Here is a 12,971-nt window from a genome sequence, read left to right on the forward strand (position 1 = left end):
TCTCACTTATCCAACACTTGCTTATCCAATGTTCTGGATTATCCAACGCATTTTTGTAGTCAGTTTTCAATATATCATGATATTTTGGTGCTAAATTCGTAAATACAGTAATTTATTTATTTCGTGTCAAAAGCATTGTACGACAAATACATTTCAAAATGATGGGGGGGAAAAAGGAAATCACAAGCAACTAAATAGTTTTGGACCAAAAGCGGGCAACAGCAACCGCATTGTCCGTAGCTTTAAACAACTCCTCCTCCGTACATGAGGCAGGGCATTGTGGGCAAGCATACATATGCTGAGTTGTTTGTTCTGCTCCACAGTCACACAAGGTGGAGGATTCCTCCAGGTAGTGCCACCTTGCCAAGTTGTCTTTTGATCTGCCCACTCCGCTTCTCAGTCTGTTCAGGGACTTCCAAGTTGCCCATTCTTGGTTTGCCCCTGGAGGAAGACCCTCATGGGGGGCCATCCAGTTAGAATTACCAGGTTTAGCTGCCCAGAGAGACACCCTTGCTGCTGCTGGAGGAACATCAAGAGGAGTGGTGGTTCTCATGAAGCCCTTCCGTGATTTGAGTTTGGTGGGACGAGGCTGATAGTCATGCAGTGAGTGGCTTTCACGATGTTCGACCTTTTTTCTCTCACCGTTAGCAGCAACTTCCCGTCACACATCAGGAGGGGCAATACTAGCTAACTTATAGAGTTTATCAACTCTAGGTTTAAGGCATCCTGTGATGATTCTGCATGTTTCGTTCAGTGCTATGTCCACCTGCTTCGCATGGGCAGACTTTTGCCAGACAGGACAGGCGTACTCCGCAGTTGAGAAAGACAAGGCCAGGGCTGATGTTCTTATTACTTGTGGGTCTGCACCCCACAACATAACATTACTGCGTATCTACTTTTTTTGACAAATTTGTTGTGTAACATGATGTTTTGGCACTTAATTTGTAAAATCATAACGTAGTTTACTGTTTAATAGGCTTTTCCTTAATCCCTCCTTATTATCCAACATATTCGCTTATCCAACATTCTGTCGGCCCGTTTACGTTGGATAAGTGAGACTCTACTGTATATATATATATATATATACATATTCATACATGAATATATTCATGTATGTATACTTACATATACATATATATAGTCATTATTCTCAATTCGCATCTGATACAATAAATCAATCAATCCCTAGGTTGTGCCAGTCAGCTTTGGTATGATATTAATTCTAGCAGCACCCACTTTGTGCTTGATAATCATCAAGCAGTGTTTTTAAACCCCCTCTCCCACAACATGGGGGCGTACATTGTTCCTGCTTGAGCGACAGTTTTGCCCGGCCAATCCCTTCCCGTCTTGCTTTCTCCCGGCCGGCCAATGGGGAACGAGGGAGGCGAAAAGGCAGGACCGGGGAAGCGGCGGCCGTCGAGCTCATTGTTGTGGGAGCTCCTTAAAGGGGACGCGCGGGGGGGAGGGAAAGGGAAGGACCCAGAGGCAGAGAGAAGAGGAGCCCGAGTGCCCGGCGCTGGGGGATAGGGTTCTCGGGAAGGTGCTCAGGAAAGGCCGGGGATTGGCCGGGCCTATGGAGCCCCCGCCGGCCAAGCGCAGGTGCGGCGCCGCCGGAGAGGCGCTGGAGTCCGGGCCGGGACCTGGCGTCTCTGCCGCCTCCTCCTCGTCGTCGTCGTCTTCCGCCGCAGCTGTGGTGGAGACATTGCTGGACCTGAGCGCCCGGCGGGTGGCTGAGACGTGGGCCTTCGAGCAGGTGAGGAGGGGGGAGGCCTCCGCTTCTTTTCAACCTTTTGGGGCTCAAATGCCGGCCGGTGCTGAGGACTCCTGAGGGGAAGGCCCTTGAAAGGTCCTTGTCCCTTTCTCTGCCTTCCTCTTTTCCTTTCAATAAGAGGGAATAGGAGGAAGGAGCTGCCACTCTTGAAGCGAGCCCCTTTCTTTCCCCTTTCCACAGAAGGGAGGCGTCTCCTTTTTATTTTAATAGGACCTTTCTCTCTCTACACGCACACATATATATACATAATTATATATATAGTTTAATATATACATATATATTATATACACACATATTATTGGACCTTTCTTTAGACACAGGCTTTTAATATATACATACATTATATATTTTACATACATTATATATATATATATACACACACACACACACACACACACACATATACACACAGACACACACCGTATATACAGTATATGCAATAATAATACAATTTTTTCATTAGGAAATTTCTATATCGCCTTTCTCTGAGGATCTAAGGCAGTTTACAACAACAACAAAACATAAGCCGTTAAAGTAATCCCATACGTTCCTGTCGAACATAAAATTGACATTGAAAGGAATAAAACCATATAAAATTCTCAGGAAAATAAAATAATGGTTATTAAGTGCAGTTCCAAGGCTTCTGTCATCTTTAATTAAAAGCAATTCCACATAGGAAAGATTTCGGTTATTATGTATACACACACATATATAACGTACATAATAATACTAATAATAATAATTTTATTTTTTATACCCCGTCACCATCTCCCCGAGGGGACTTGGGGCGGCTTACACATGTTAATAAGCCCAAGCATACAACCAAATTTACAGCTAAAATACAGTTGGAACGTAATAAAATAATAGAACATATAACAGTGTAATTAAAACAGTAGGGTATAAAAAGCATCGTAAAAATATATCAAACCAACAACCAGTAACCAGGAATAAGGTTGGCATGACTTGTGCAAAAAAGCCTGTATCTTATTATTATCATTATTATTGGAGCCTTTCTCTCTCTTACCCCCCCCCCCCCCCCTTGCTGCCCTTCTGACAAATATAATAATTGCCACCAAGCAGGTGGAAGTGCTGGGAAGATCCATCTGCTGAGCTCAGTGCATCCAGGTTGCCTTTCAAAGGCCAAAAAGGGAAAGGGAGAGAAAGAGATGCTGACTGAGGATGGGGTTTCTCCTCTTCTTTTCCCCCCACTTGGCAATTGTAAGGGTCTGGAACAAAGCCGACTGTTGTCATCTTTCTGTTTTTCTGTCTTCCACCCTTCACCTCTTCCTTCCTTCTCTCTGTGTATTTGTCCTCTTCTGTCTCTTTTCTTCTTCCTGGCTTGTGGTGTCAGACTTCCTTTTTTCTTTTTCTTTCCCCCCTTTCTCCTCCTCCTCCTGCTGCCAAGCCATCAGCTTGCCATTCACACTTGGATTTGCATGCTTTGTAGCTAGTAGTATCCTCTCCTTGGGGGTCAAGTTCTGGTTGATGGAGATTACTGACTTCTTTATTAAAGGGGTTCCCTTTCTAAAAGAGCTGTTTCCCCCTGAGACTTCTATGGCATGTGTGAAGGAAGTGGGAGGTGATGATACGTCAAAGGAGATAGGCTTTGGATATGTCATGGACTGGATTGTTCTCTTTTCCTTCCTTCTGGTTGGTAACTATTTTTTTCATCCTGTGGGATGACTCGAGGGGCAGTTTCTATCCTCCCATGCCTTCTGATTTGGACTTTCAGACATTCCTCTAAGGTCCCTTTCACACAGCTGTATACAATCCACATTGAACTGGATTATATGGCAGTATGGACTCAGATAACCCAGTTCAAAGCAGATATTATGGATTATCTGCCTTGATATTCCGAGTTATATGGCTGTGTGGAAGGGCTCTCAGACCCATGAGGGATGGGATTGTGGGATATTATCTCCTGGCTTCCTCTTGCCTCCTCCTTGTAACCCTATGCTACATTCCACGTCTATTTGTGTTTTGTCTTTCTCACCTGAGCTTCCCACCCCCTTGTTTTGGCAGTTCTTTTCTGTACTAACCCCCCCCCCCCCTTTCACAGACTGATGTCTTTATTCTGCTTGGTCTGGGGGAAGTGGTCATGCTGCGGTGTCATCTCTAAGCTTGCTCTGAATGTGAAGGATGAAAAATAGGTGGAGTAGGGAATAGCTGGCATTAGTGGGTGCATAGTACTGGGAAGATGTAGGGCTAGTCTGGGCAAAGCTCAAATCATGCCATGTTGCATGTAGGGGCCTGGGAGATGTCACTCTTGCTTCATGGCTTCTCCTCTCGAAACTTGATGAAGCATCTCTCACCAATGATTCCTGAAGATCGCAGTGTGGCTACTTCCTCATGTCAATCTGAGAATTCTTTCTAAGCGGCTTCAGTTTCTATACAACGAGATAACAGGACTTAATTTCAGTGTTAGGCTGGGAAACTAGTCAAACAAGACTCTCTTGTCACTAGTATCAGTAAGTGAAACTTGTAGATCGAAGCATCTTAGTATCTGAAATAAGGGCGAATGAATAGGAGGTCTAGACCAGAGAGGTAATTCCTCCTTTTCAACTTCAAATTGTAAGATTGGTTTTCCCCAGGTATTTGAAAATACTTGTGTGTGTGTGTGTGTGTGTGTGTGTGTGTGTGTGTGTGTGTGGTGGTGGGGGTGTTTAAAGGGCCACAAGACAGCTCTGGAGTTTACTCATCTGACGGTCCAAACTACTTTGGACCATTGCTGTTCCCGGGGTGGGGCGGTGGGGTCCATTGGCTAGTGCCAGTCTGTGAGCTACTGCCTTCAGGTCAGTGGTGAAAGAGAGACCAGAAATAAAAGAGAGTTGTAGCCAATGGGCTGTCTTGCCTGACCTCCCATTTTGTGCTTACAGTGAATGTTGAGTGTCAGAACCAGGAATCATGAACCTGTAGACCTCCAGATGCTGCTGAATGACAGCTCTTTTCATTCCTTACCCTGCACTGTGCTGGTGGGACTGATGGGAGTTTAGGTTCAAAAACATTAGAATGTCACAGGTTCTGCATCCTGGCAGTCTGTTATTTTCCCTTTCATCTTTTACTCTGAAATATAAGAACTTGATGACATGGTAAATCAACTTGAGGAAAAGAAATAAGGGTTTGGAAGGAGACAAGAGCTATTTCTCTTCTATAAACTCTCTGATGGTTTTCATCTTGCAACAGATTGGATTTGTATTTAACAAGCTATAGTTAGTAGTGGGCTACCCTTCAGAATAGTTGTATTTTAATCACCAATGGTGTGTCAGAGAGGGTGGAGGGAACCTTGATTGGACCACAGACTACCAATTGTTATATCTTAATGCCTCATCTTATGTGGATTGGCACTATTGAGACAGTGAATTTGATCTGAAGCTGGCAGGCCTGTAGTCCTAGTCTATAATGTCATTTTGTCTGGAGCGTCTGTCTGAGGTGGTAAAGCTACACCTGACCTGCTTTGCTTCCAATGCAGTTTTTATTGGATGAAGTGTAGCTATATACAAAACAATTCCTGTTTAAAGAAGAGTGGCATATTAGGGTTCTGGAGTTGTGTTCTCCTTAGTGTATTCCCATGGCAGATTGGACGAAAGGGCAATCTGTTGTAGGAACCTTCACTTACTAACAGGGATAGGGAAAATGCAATACTCTTCTTCTGTATTTCCAGCGTTGGTTTTCCATACATTTAGGTTAATTCTCCTTGCTCTATTCCATTGCCACTGGGTTTTGGATTGAGATGCCCCTCTGTCAGAACATGTTTCTGACTGATACTGCTTTTGGGATTTAGAAGTGATGGATCCATTAAGCTCCCCCTCTTGAATATTTTCCTGTTGGGAGTCATGTTGGCTGAAATACAAGTGAGACTATGTTTAAGGTGACACAGTCGGAATGGGTGGTGAGTTTTGATGCAATTAAGAACAACAAGCATGAGCTGGACCGAACCTGATCCTTGAGTTGAAATCACCAGGGAGGTTCTGCTATACACACCCAATTGAAGTGAATAGCTGTTGCTTTGTATCTCCCATTTATTTGAAGTTTTGCTGCTAGAACAGAGGTTCTCAAACTGTTCTCCGTGGAACCCTTGGGGCTCCACGGGTGATAGTGAGGGACTCTGCAGCACATGCTGCTTCCTGCCTCCTCCTCCTCCTGAGAAAAGCAGGGAAATTAAAGTTTTGAGCTGCCAGAAATAATAACAGCAGCCTCCTACAAGGACACAGACCCTTTCTCCTCCACTTCCCTCACTGCCCAGACTCTTTTCCTTATTCTCTTTCCTTTCCACTGTGTGAATTGGTGTACACAAACACTCTCCATCTGCCACTGGCCCATGTCTGATACACACACACACACACACACACACACACACTGTATATATAATACAATATATAAACATTTCTTGTGGCCCCACAAAAACTTCTGCTTCAAAAAGATGAAAAAGTTTGAGAACTCCTGTACCAGAGCAATGGTTCTCAACCCTTGGTCCTCCAGTTATTTTGGACTTCAACTCCCAGAAATCCCAGCCAGCTTACCAGGTCTTAAGAATTGTGGGAGCAGAAGTCTAAAACACCTGGAGTAGCAAAGGTTGGGAACCAATGTTCTAGAGGATTGCATCCTCATGCTAATTGATGGGATATAATTCCATCTCCATTTGAAGTTTTCTGCTTGGGGCACTGACAATTGTTTAAATTAAAATGAGTTGTATCCTTTGTTTCTGACAGTTCAATACTTGGAGTTGCTCTTAAATGTCTCTTCACAGTAAGCCCAAGATCAATCATAGAATCATAAGAGTTGGAAGAAACCACATTGGCCATCTATGCAGGAAAAATATGAAGCACCCCTAACAGACAGCCATTCCTTGGAAATTTCAGAGTTGAGTTCAATAGTAGCCAGAAAGCGGGAAGGATTTATCAAGTGGCATCTAGCTTATTGTCGTGTTTCAAATCATTTGTGGCTACTCTAAATCAGGTCTCTTTGTTGAAAGTGAGGTGATGTCATTCCCTTCTTTAGAGACGGAGACAGCATTACTTGCCTAAGGTTGCTGGTGGACTTCCATGGCCAAATGGGAGTTTGAACCCTGGTCTCCTGGATTGTCATGGCAACACGCAGGGTCAAACAGTGCCATGCTGGCTATCTAGTAGTGGATGAAAAACAGCAGTGGGTCAACTTTGTGAGTGCTGTAAGTTACAGGTGAATTTTTTTGTTCCAGAAACAAAAAGTTGAGTTTCTGAAGCAAGTTGGCCTAGTAGAAGTAGCAGAGCTTTTGCTTTTAATGCAGGAATCAGTCTAGAAGAAGGGATAGGATGTTGATGTGAATGAGAAGATGGAATGAAAGAAGAGGAATAAAGGGGAATGCAGGTAGAGAGTTTTGAATTAGAATTTCTGGAGAAGGGTATGAGAGCATAGCAGTGAAGTGTGAGGAAGAAGGATTTCGTGAAGGTGTATGAGCTGAGTGAGTTGAGAAAAATCCCAATAGTTTAGTTGGCTGTGCAATAGTGAGTGTTGAAGTGGAAAGACATGTCAAGGCTGGATGTATATGTGTCTCCTCAGTATCGTGTTAATCCTGGGAGTCCAGTTTTATACAGGGTGAGATTAAATTATCCACTGAACTTTTGCCAGTCTGGCAAAAGTGGAGAAGGAATTAACATGTGTTTGATGTCAAAGACTATGGGATTCTACTGAAGGTGATTAATTATAAAGAGATGGGAATCAGAGGTGATGCCAGGGTTTAAAGATATGGAAGTATATTTCACTTTCATTTTATTTCTTAAATCTCTCACCCCCAACTTTCTTGCACTTGAGTATTTTGTTATGCAGTTTTCTTAATGTGATGACCCATGGGCCTTGTAGTCCTGCTCAGGACATTGTAATTCCTGATGAAGATGAAAACTTGGGTTTTTTACCTTCCCAGTCTGAACTGGATTCCTCTCAGCCAGATCTTTCCCAGGCAGATCTGGGAACCTTGCACCTGCAAGAAAGTTGTCTCCCAGAAGTATGTCAAACAAGCCCAGAGCCTACTTCTCCCGTATTCTTGCGCCGGGAGTTTTGTAAACAACAGAGAAGTTTGGATTCAGCTTCGCGCAGGAGTGCGAGGATTGCAGCTAAGAATGTGGCCAATTAAGACTGCTTCTCGTGAGAATCTTTGGGGAGTCTCACATCTGGTCTCAGAGTTAGCTTTCGGTTCTGTTTCCCAGAGAACTGCTTCGGCGGGAAGCTAGACTCTATTTAGGTGTTTTACCCGCGTAGTAACTTCGCGGAGTCAATTCGTCAGCCTACGGAGCGAGTTGTGTCTGGACAGCGCGCTCCGGTTCAAGCCTCGCTCCTGCTCAAGCCTTGCCTTGCTATCCAGCCTTCGCCTTGCTTCCCAGCCTTTGTTTATCTACGGACTTTGCCTTGTTTCCCAGGATTAATCCTTGCCTTGTTCCACGGATTTATCAAGTTATTCCACGGACCTTGTTCTTGTTCTTAGTTACCTTGTTCCACGTTCAAGCCTTGTTTCAAGTATCAAGTTATTTCCTAGCCTCGCTCAAGTTTCATGGACTAAAGGACCTTGTCATCTCCCCTCACTTTGCTTGGCAAAGTGAGTGTTTCGGTTATTGGATTACAACTTTGGACCTTAATATTTCTTATTGGACATTGCTTTTTTGGACTAATTCTGACCTTACCTGAAAGGTCTAATTCTGGACTATTTTCTACACTAGTTTTTATTAACTTTATATAATCCTACAATAAAGATATTAGATAGATTCTGGCCTCTGTGTATGGTTATTGGTGCTCTGCAGCCTGGGTCGTGACAGTTTGACTCCGCCACCCTAAGCACCAATTAACCTTGGCCAGAATGTCTACCGGAGTCGTACCTGGGCCGAGCGGCCAGCCGATTACCTACACCATCGACAAGGAAGAGGTGGACCGAATCCGTGATAAGCTCAATGCACAGGATGGAGAAATAAGGGGTTTGAAGGAACGCGGAGTTCGTCTTCCGGCCATGGCGTTGCCAACCAAGTTTACTGGAGAAGCTTCTAAGGTTCATGTCTTCCGTCGCCAATGTCAAGCTTATCTGGAGGCCCGTGCTGCCGAGTTTCCCCAAGAAGACATCAAGGTGGCATGGGTTTACAGTCTTCTAGACGGGCCAGCGGCCAGCTGGGCGACGGCACTGTTCGACCAAGCCTCTCCGCACCTAAGATCAGCGCAACACTTCTTGGACCACCTCAAGGAGACTTGGGGAATCGAGGACAATTTGGAGGCAGCCGGTCACAAACTCCGTCGCCTTTTCCAAGGAGACAGACCTATGTCTCAGTATATAGCCGAGTTCCGAGTGCTGGCCCACAACACCGGCTGGAACGATGTAGCCCTCAGGGGACAATTCCGGGAGGGTCTCAACATTGAAATGCTGGAAGAAATCTCCAAGGTGGATCCTCCCCAGACCCTCGAGGCACTCATTGATCAATGTTTACGGGCTGAAGTCATGATTGCCAACAGGAAACAGTGGGTTCGAGGCCAGGGCAGTAGAGCCGGGGCAAAACCCCCCGCTCCCGCCAGCGTTCAGCCACGTCCGGTGTGGAGACCCCCACCGCCAACCCCATACCCCAGAGGAGGCGAGGAGGTGCCGATGCAGTTGGGCAATGTGCGTCCCAGACTAGATGCCGCCGAGAAGGCCCGTCGTCAACGCTTAAACCTCTGCTGGTACTGCGGGAACGGGGGCCACTTCGCCAGAGAGTGCCCAGCCAAAGGGAAGCCTGCCGCCCGTCTTGCGGCGGCGTCCTCCACGGAGACGAAGGCGTCTGAGCCGACTGGCACACAGCCGGCGGGGGAAGCCAACGACCGGGTGTAGAGGGGCTCGCCAACCCGGTCAAAAAATCCATCCAAGAGCCGCCAACCGGGGTCCTGTTCCTTCTCGTGGTCACATTATGGTCAGCAAAAAGGGGACCCGTCATGATCCACGCCATGATAGACTCTGGAGCTACCAACAATTTCATCGATAGAGAGTATGCCGACTCTCTGGGATTACAATATCATGATTTCAAGAATGCCCGTGTGGTGCAAGCCATAGACGGCCGTCCCCTCAAGACGGGCCCCGTAAGTCAGTGGTCGGAACCCACCAGGATGTGGATAAGGGAACATATGGAAGAGATTTCCTTCTTTGTTACCGAGGTTCCCCATTTCCCTGTGATTTTGGGAATTCCATGGCTGACTCTCCACGACCCTAACATCTCCTGGTCCAACAGAGAACTGCAGTTTGCTTCACCGTACTGCCAAAACCATTGCCTCGTAGCCAAGGTATGCCATGCCACAGACACCGAGCCCATCATCACCTTGCCAAAGAAGTACTCCGAGTATTGGGATGTATTCAATGAGAAAGAAGCCGAAAAATTACCCCCACATAGACCTTATGACTGTGCCATTGACTTGGTGGAGGGGGCCCCGATCCCGCGAGGGCATCTCTACTCCCTGACTGAGCCAGAGCAAGAAGCTCTCAGGGAATTCCTAGAGACAAACCTTCGCAAGGGGTTCATCAGACCCTCTCAATCCCCAGCCGCCTCCCCAGTGATGTTTGTGAAGAAGAAGTCAGGGGAACTACGCTTGGTGGTGGACTACAGAGCATTGAACAATATCACCAAGCGGAACAGCTATCCCCTGCCTTTAATCTCGGATCTACTGGATCGGCTTCGAGGAGCCAAGGTTTACACCAAGCTGGATCTTCGGGGGGCTTACAACTTAGTTCGCATCAGGGAAGGGGACGAGTGGAAGACCGCCTTCCAGACCAAATTCGGATTATTTGAGTCCCGAGTTATGAATTTCGGTTTATGCGGAGCCCCCGCAACGTTCCAGCATTTTGTCAATGACATTTTTCAGGACTATCTAGACAGGTTCTTGATAATCTACCTGGACGATTTTTTGGTGTTTTCCAGATCACAATCAGAACATGAGAACCACGTCAAAATGGTGTTACAACGATTGCGGGATCATGGACTTTATGCCAAGCTGGAAAAATGCGCTTTTGATCTACAAGAGGTAGATTTCCTTGGTTACCGCATCTCGCCTCTAGGGCTTTCCATGGACCCAGCCAAAGTTTCAGCAGTATTGGAATGGCGGGCGCCAACTAACAAGAAAGAGGTGCAGCGTTTCTTGGGGTTCGCGAACTACTACCGCAAGTTCATTCCAGATTTTGCCCGCTGGTCCGACCCCATCACTAGCTGCATCCGTGGAAAGCAGCCTTTCCGCTGGACTGATCAAGCAGAGAAAGGGTTCCAGCAACTAAAGAAACTATTCACCTCCCAGCCAATTCTACAGCACCCAAATCCTGGAACCCCTTTTGTGGTGCAAGCGGACGCCTCTGATGTGGCAATTGGGGCTGTACTCTTACAACCGGTGGGAGATCACCTCCACCCCTGTGCCTTTTATTCTCGTCAACTAACCACACCAGAGAGGAATTACACCATTTGGGAAAAAGAACTACTGGCCATAAAGGCAGCCTTTGAAACTTGGAGACATTGGCTAGAAGGGGCCAAATTTCCCATTGAAGTCCACACTGATCATCGTAATCTAGAACATCTAAGAACTGCCCGCAAACTAAATCAGAGGCAGCAACGTTGGGCTTTATTCTTTGAACGTTTCAACTTCCAGATCCATTATGTGACCCCAGCCCAAACCAAGCAAGCAGACGCCCTGTCACGTAAACCGGAATACGCTGCAGGACGCAAGGAGACCTTTGAATCCCAACTGCTACAACCTGAGAACTTTGCCACGCTCACGGTGGGGAACACCAAATCCATTCCCATTGGTTCAACTTCCCCTACTCCAGGACCCATCTGTGCTCAAGAAATCAGGGCTAGTCAGCAAGCAGATGCCTGGGCGCAGGACCAACTTCGCCAAGGTCTGCATTTCCCCTTTTCGCTTAAAGATGGGCTGCTCTGCTATAGAAATCATGTCTATATCCCACCCGGACCGGGCAGAGAAAAAGCGCTTCGTCTGTGTCATGACTGCAAACCAGCAGGACACTTCGGACTATTTAAAACTATGCATTTGATCCTAAGGGATTTTTGGTGGCCCAAGATCCGCAAGGATGTGAAAAAATATGTCAACACCTGCCCAGTATGCCAGCGCTCCAAGATACGAAGGGAGAAGCCCTCAGGGCTTTTACACCCCCTTCCTACCCCATCTCGCCCATGGGAAATAATTTCCGCGGATTTCATCACTGACCTACCACCTTCCTGTGGATTCACCACGATCTTAGTGGTGGTGGACCTATTCACCAAGTTAGCCCATTTCATTCCCTGCGAAGGCCTCCCCACGGCCAAGGAAACTGCGGATCTATTTCTTCAACATGTCTTCAGACTACATGGATTGCCCAAGAGTTTAGTCACAGACCGTGGATCTCAATTCACCTCTCGTTTTTGGAAGGCACTACAAAAACTATTGGGCATAGACTCTCGCTTATCTTCAGCTCATCATCCCCAAACAGATGGGCAAACGGAGCGCACCAATGCCACTTTGGAGCAGTATCTTCGCTGTTATGTAAACTATCAACAGGACAATTGGGCTTCTCTGTTACCACTGTCTGAGTTTGCCTACAACAATGGAGTTCAAGCTTCTACAAAAGAAACGCCGTTCTTTGCAAACTACGGCTTCCATCCACGTTTCTTTCCCCCTGTCATTGAAACTTCAGAGGTTCCCGCAGCAGAGGATTGGCTGCAGGAACTCACAGCGGTGCAACAACTTTTGCTCCAGCAACTGGACCAAGCCAAGGAGGACTATAAACGCCACGCTGACAAACATCGCCAGCCGGGCCCTGAAATCAAGGTAGGAGATCGGGTTTTCCTGTCCACTCGCTTTCTGCCCTCCCACCGCCCTTGCCGGAAGTTAGATGCCCGTTTCATTGGTCCCTATCCAGTGGTGGCGCAATTAAACCCCGTGACTTTCAAACTCCAACTTCCGCGTTCAATGCGCATTCACCCAGTGTTTCACCGTTCCCTGCTCCTTCCGGCGGATGGTGTGCGACCTGATACAGACCAACCGGCCCCCCCTCCTGTTTTGATGAATGGGGAGGAGGAGTTCGAGGTTGAGGACATTTTGGATTCTCGCTTTCACCGCCGCCGCCTACAATATCTCATTGACTGGGTGGGTTTTGGCCCTGAGGAACGCTCTTGGGAAGACGCCTCCACAGTCCATGCCCCTGATCTAACCCGTCGCTTTCATCAGACCTATCCCACCA

At 46.7% G+C, this 12,971-nt stretch overlaps 1 protein-coding gene across 1 annotated transcript in view; it reads left to right on the top strand.

Annotated features, from left to right (window-relative positions):
- Positions 1 to 1,401: 1,401 nt before the first annotated feature.
- The window catches only part of zswim4 (zinc finger SWIM-type containing 4), a 53,437-nt gene continuing 41,867 nt past the window's right edge, over positions 1,402 to 12,971 (top strand). Inside the window, exon 1 of the mRNA XM_003216404.4 lies at positions 1,402 to 1,753. Within this exon, the coding sequence (XP_003216452.1) occupies positions 1,574 to 1,753 (180 nt within the window). The 5' untranslated portion in view covers positions 1,402 to 1,573. The remainder of the gene's footprint in view (positions 1,754 to 12,971) is intronic.

This window comes from Anolis carolinensis, chromosome 2 (genome assembly GCF_035594765.1).
Source record: "Anolis carolinensis isolate JA03-04 chromosome 2, rAnoCar3.1.pri, whole genome shotgun sequence".
In the NCBI taxonomy this organism is placed as follows: domain Eukaryota; kingdom Metazoa; phylum Chordata; class Lepidosauria; order Squamata; family Dactyloidae; genus Anolis; species Anolis carolinensis.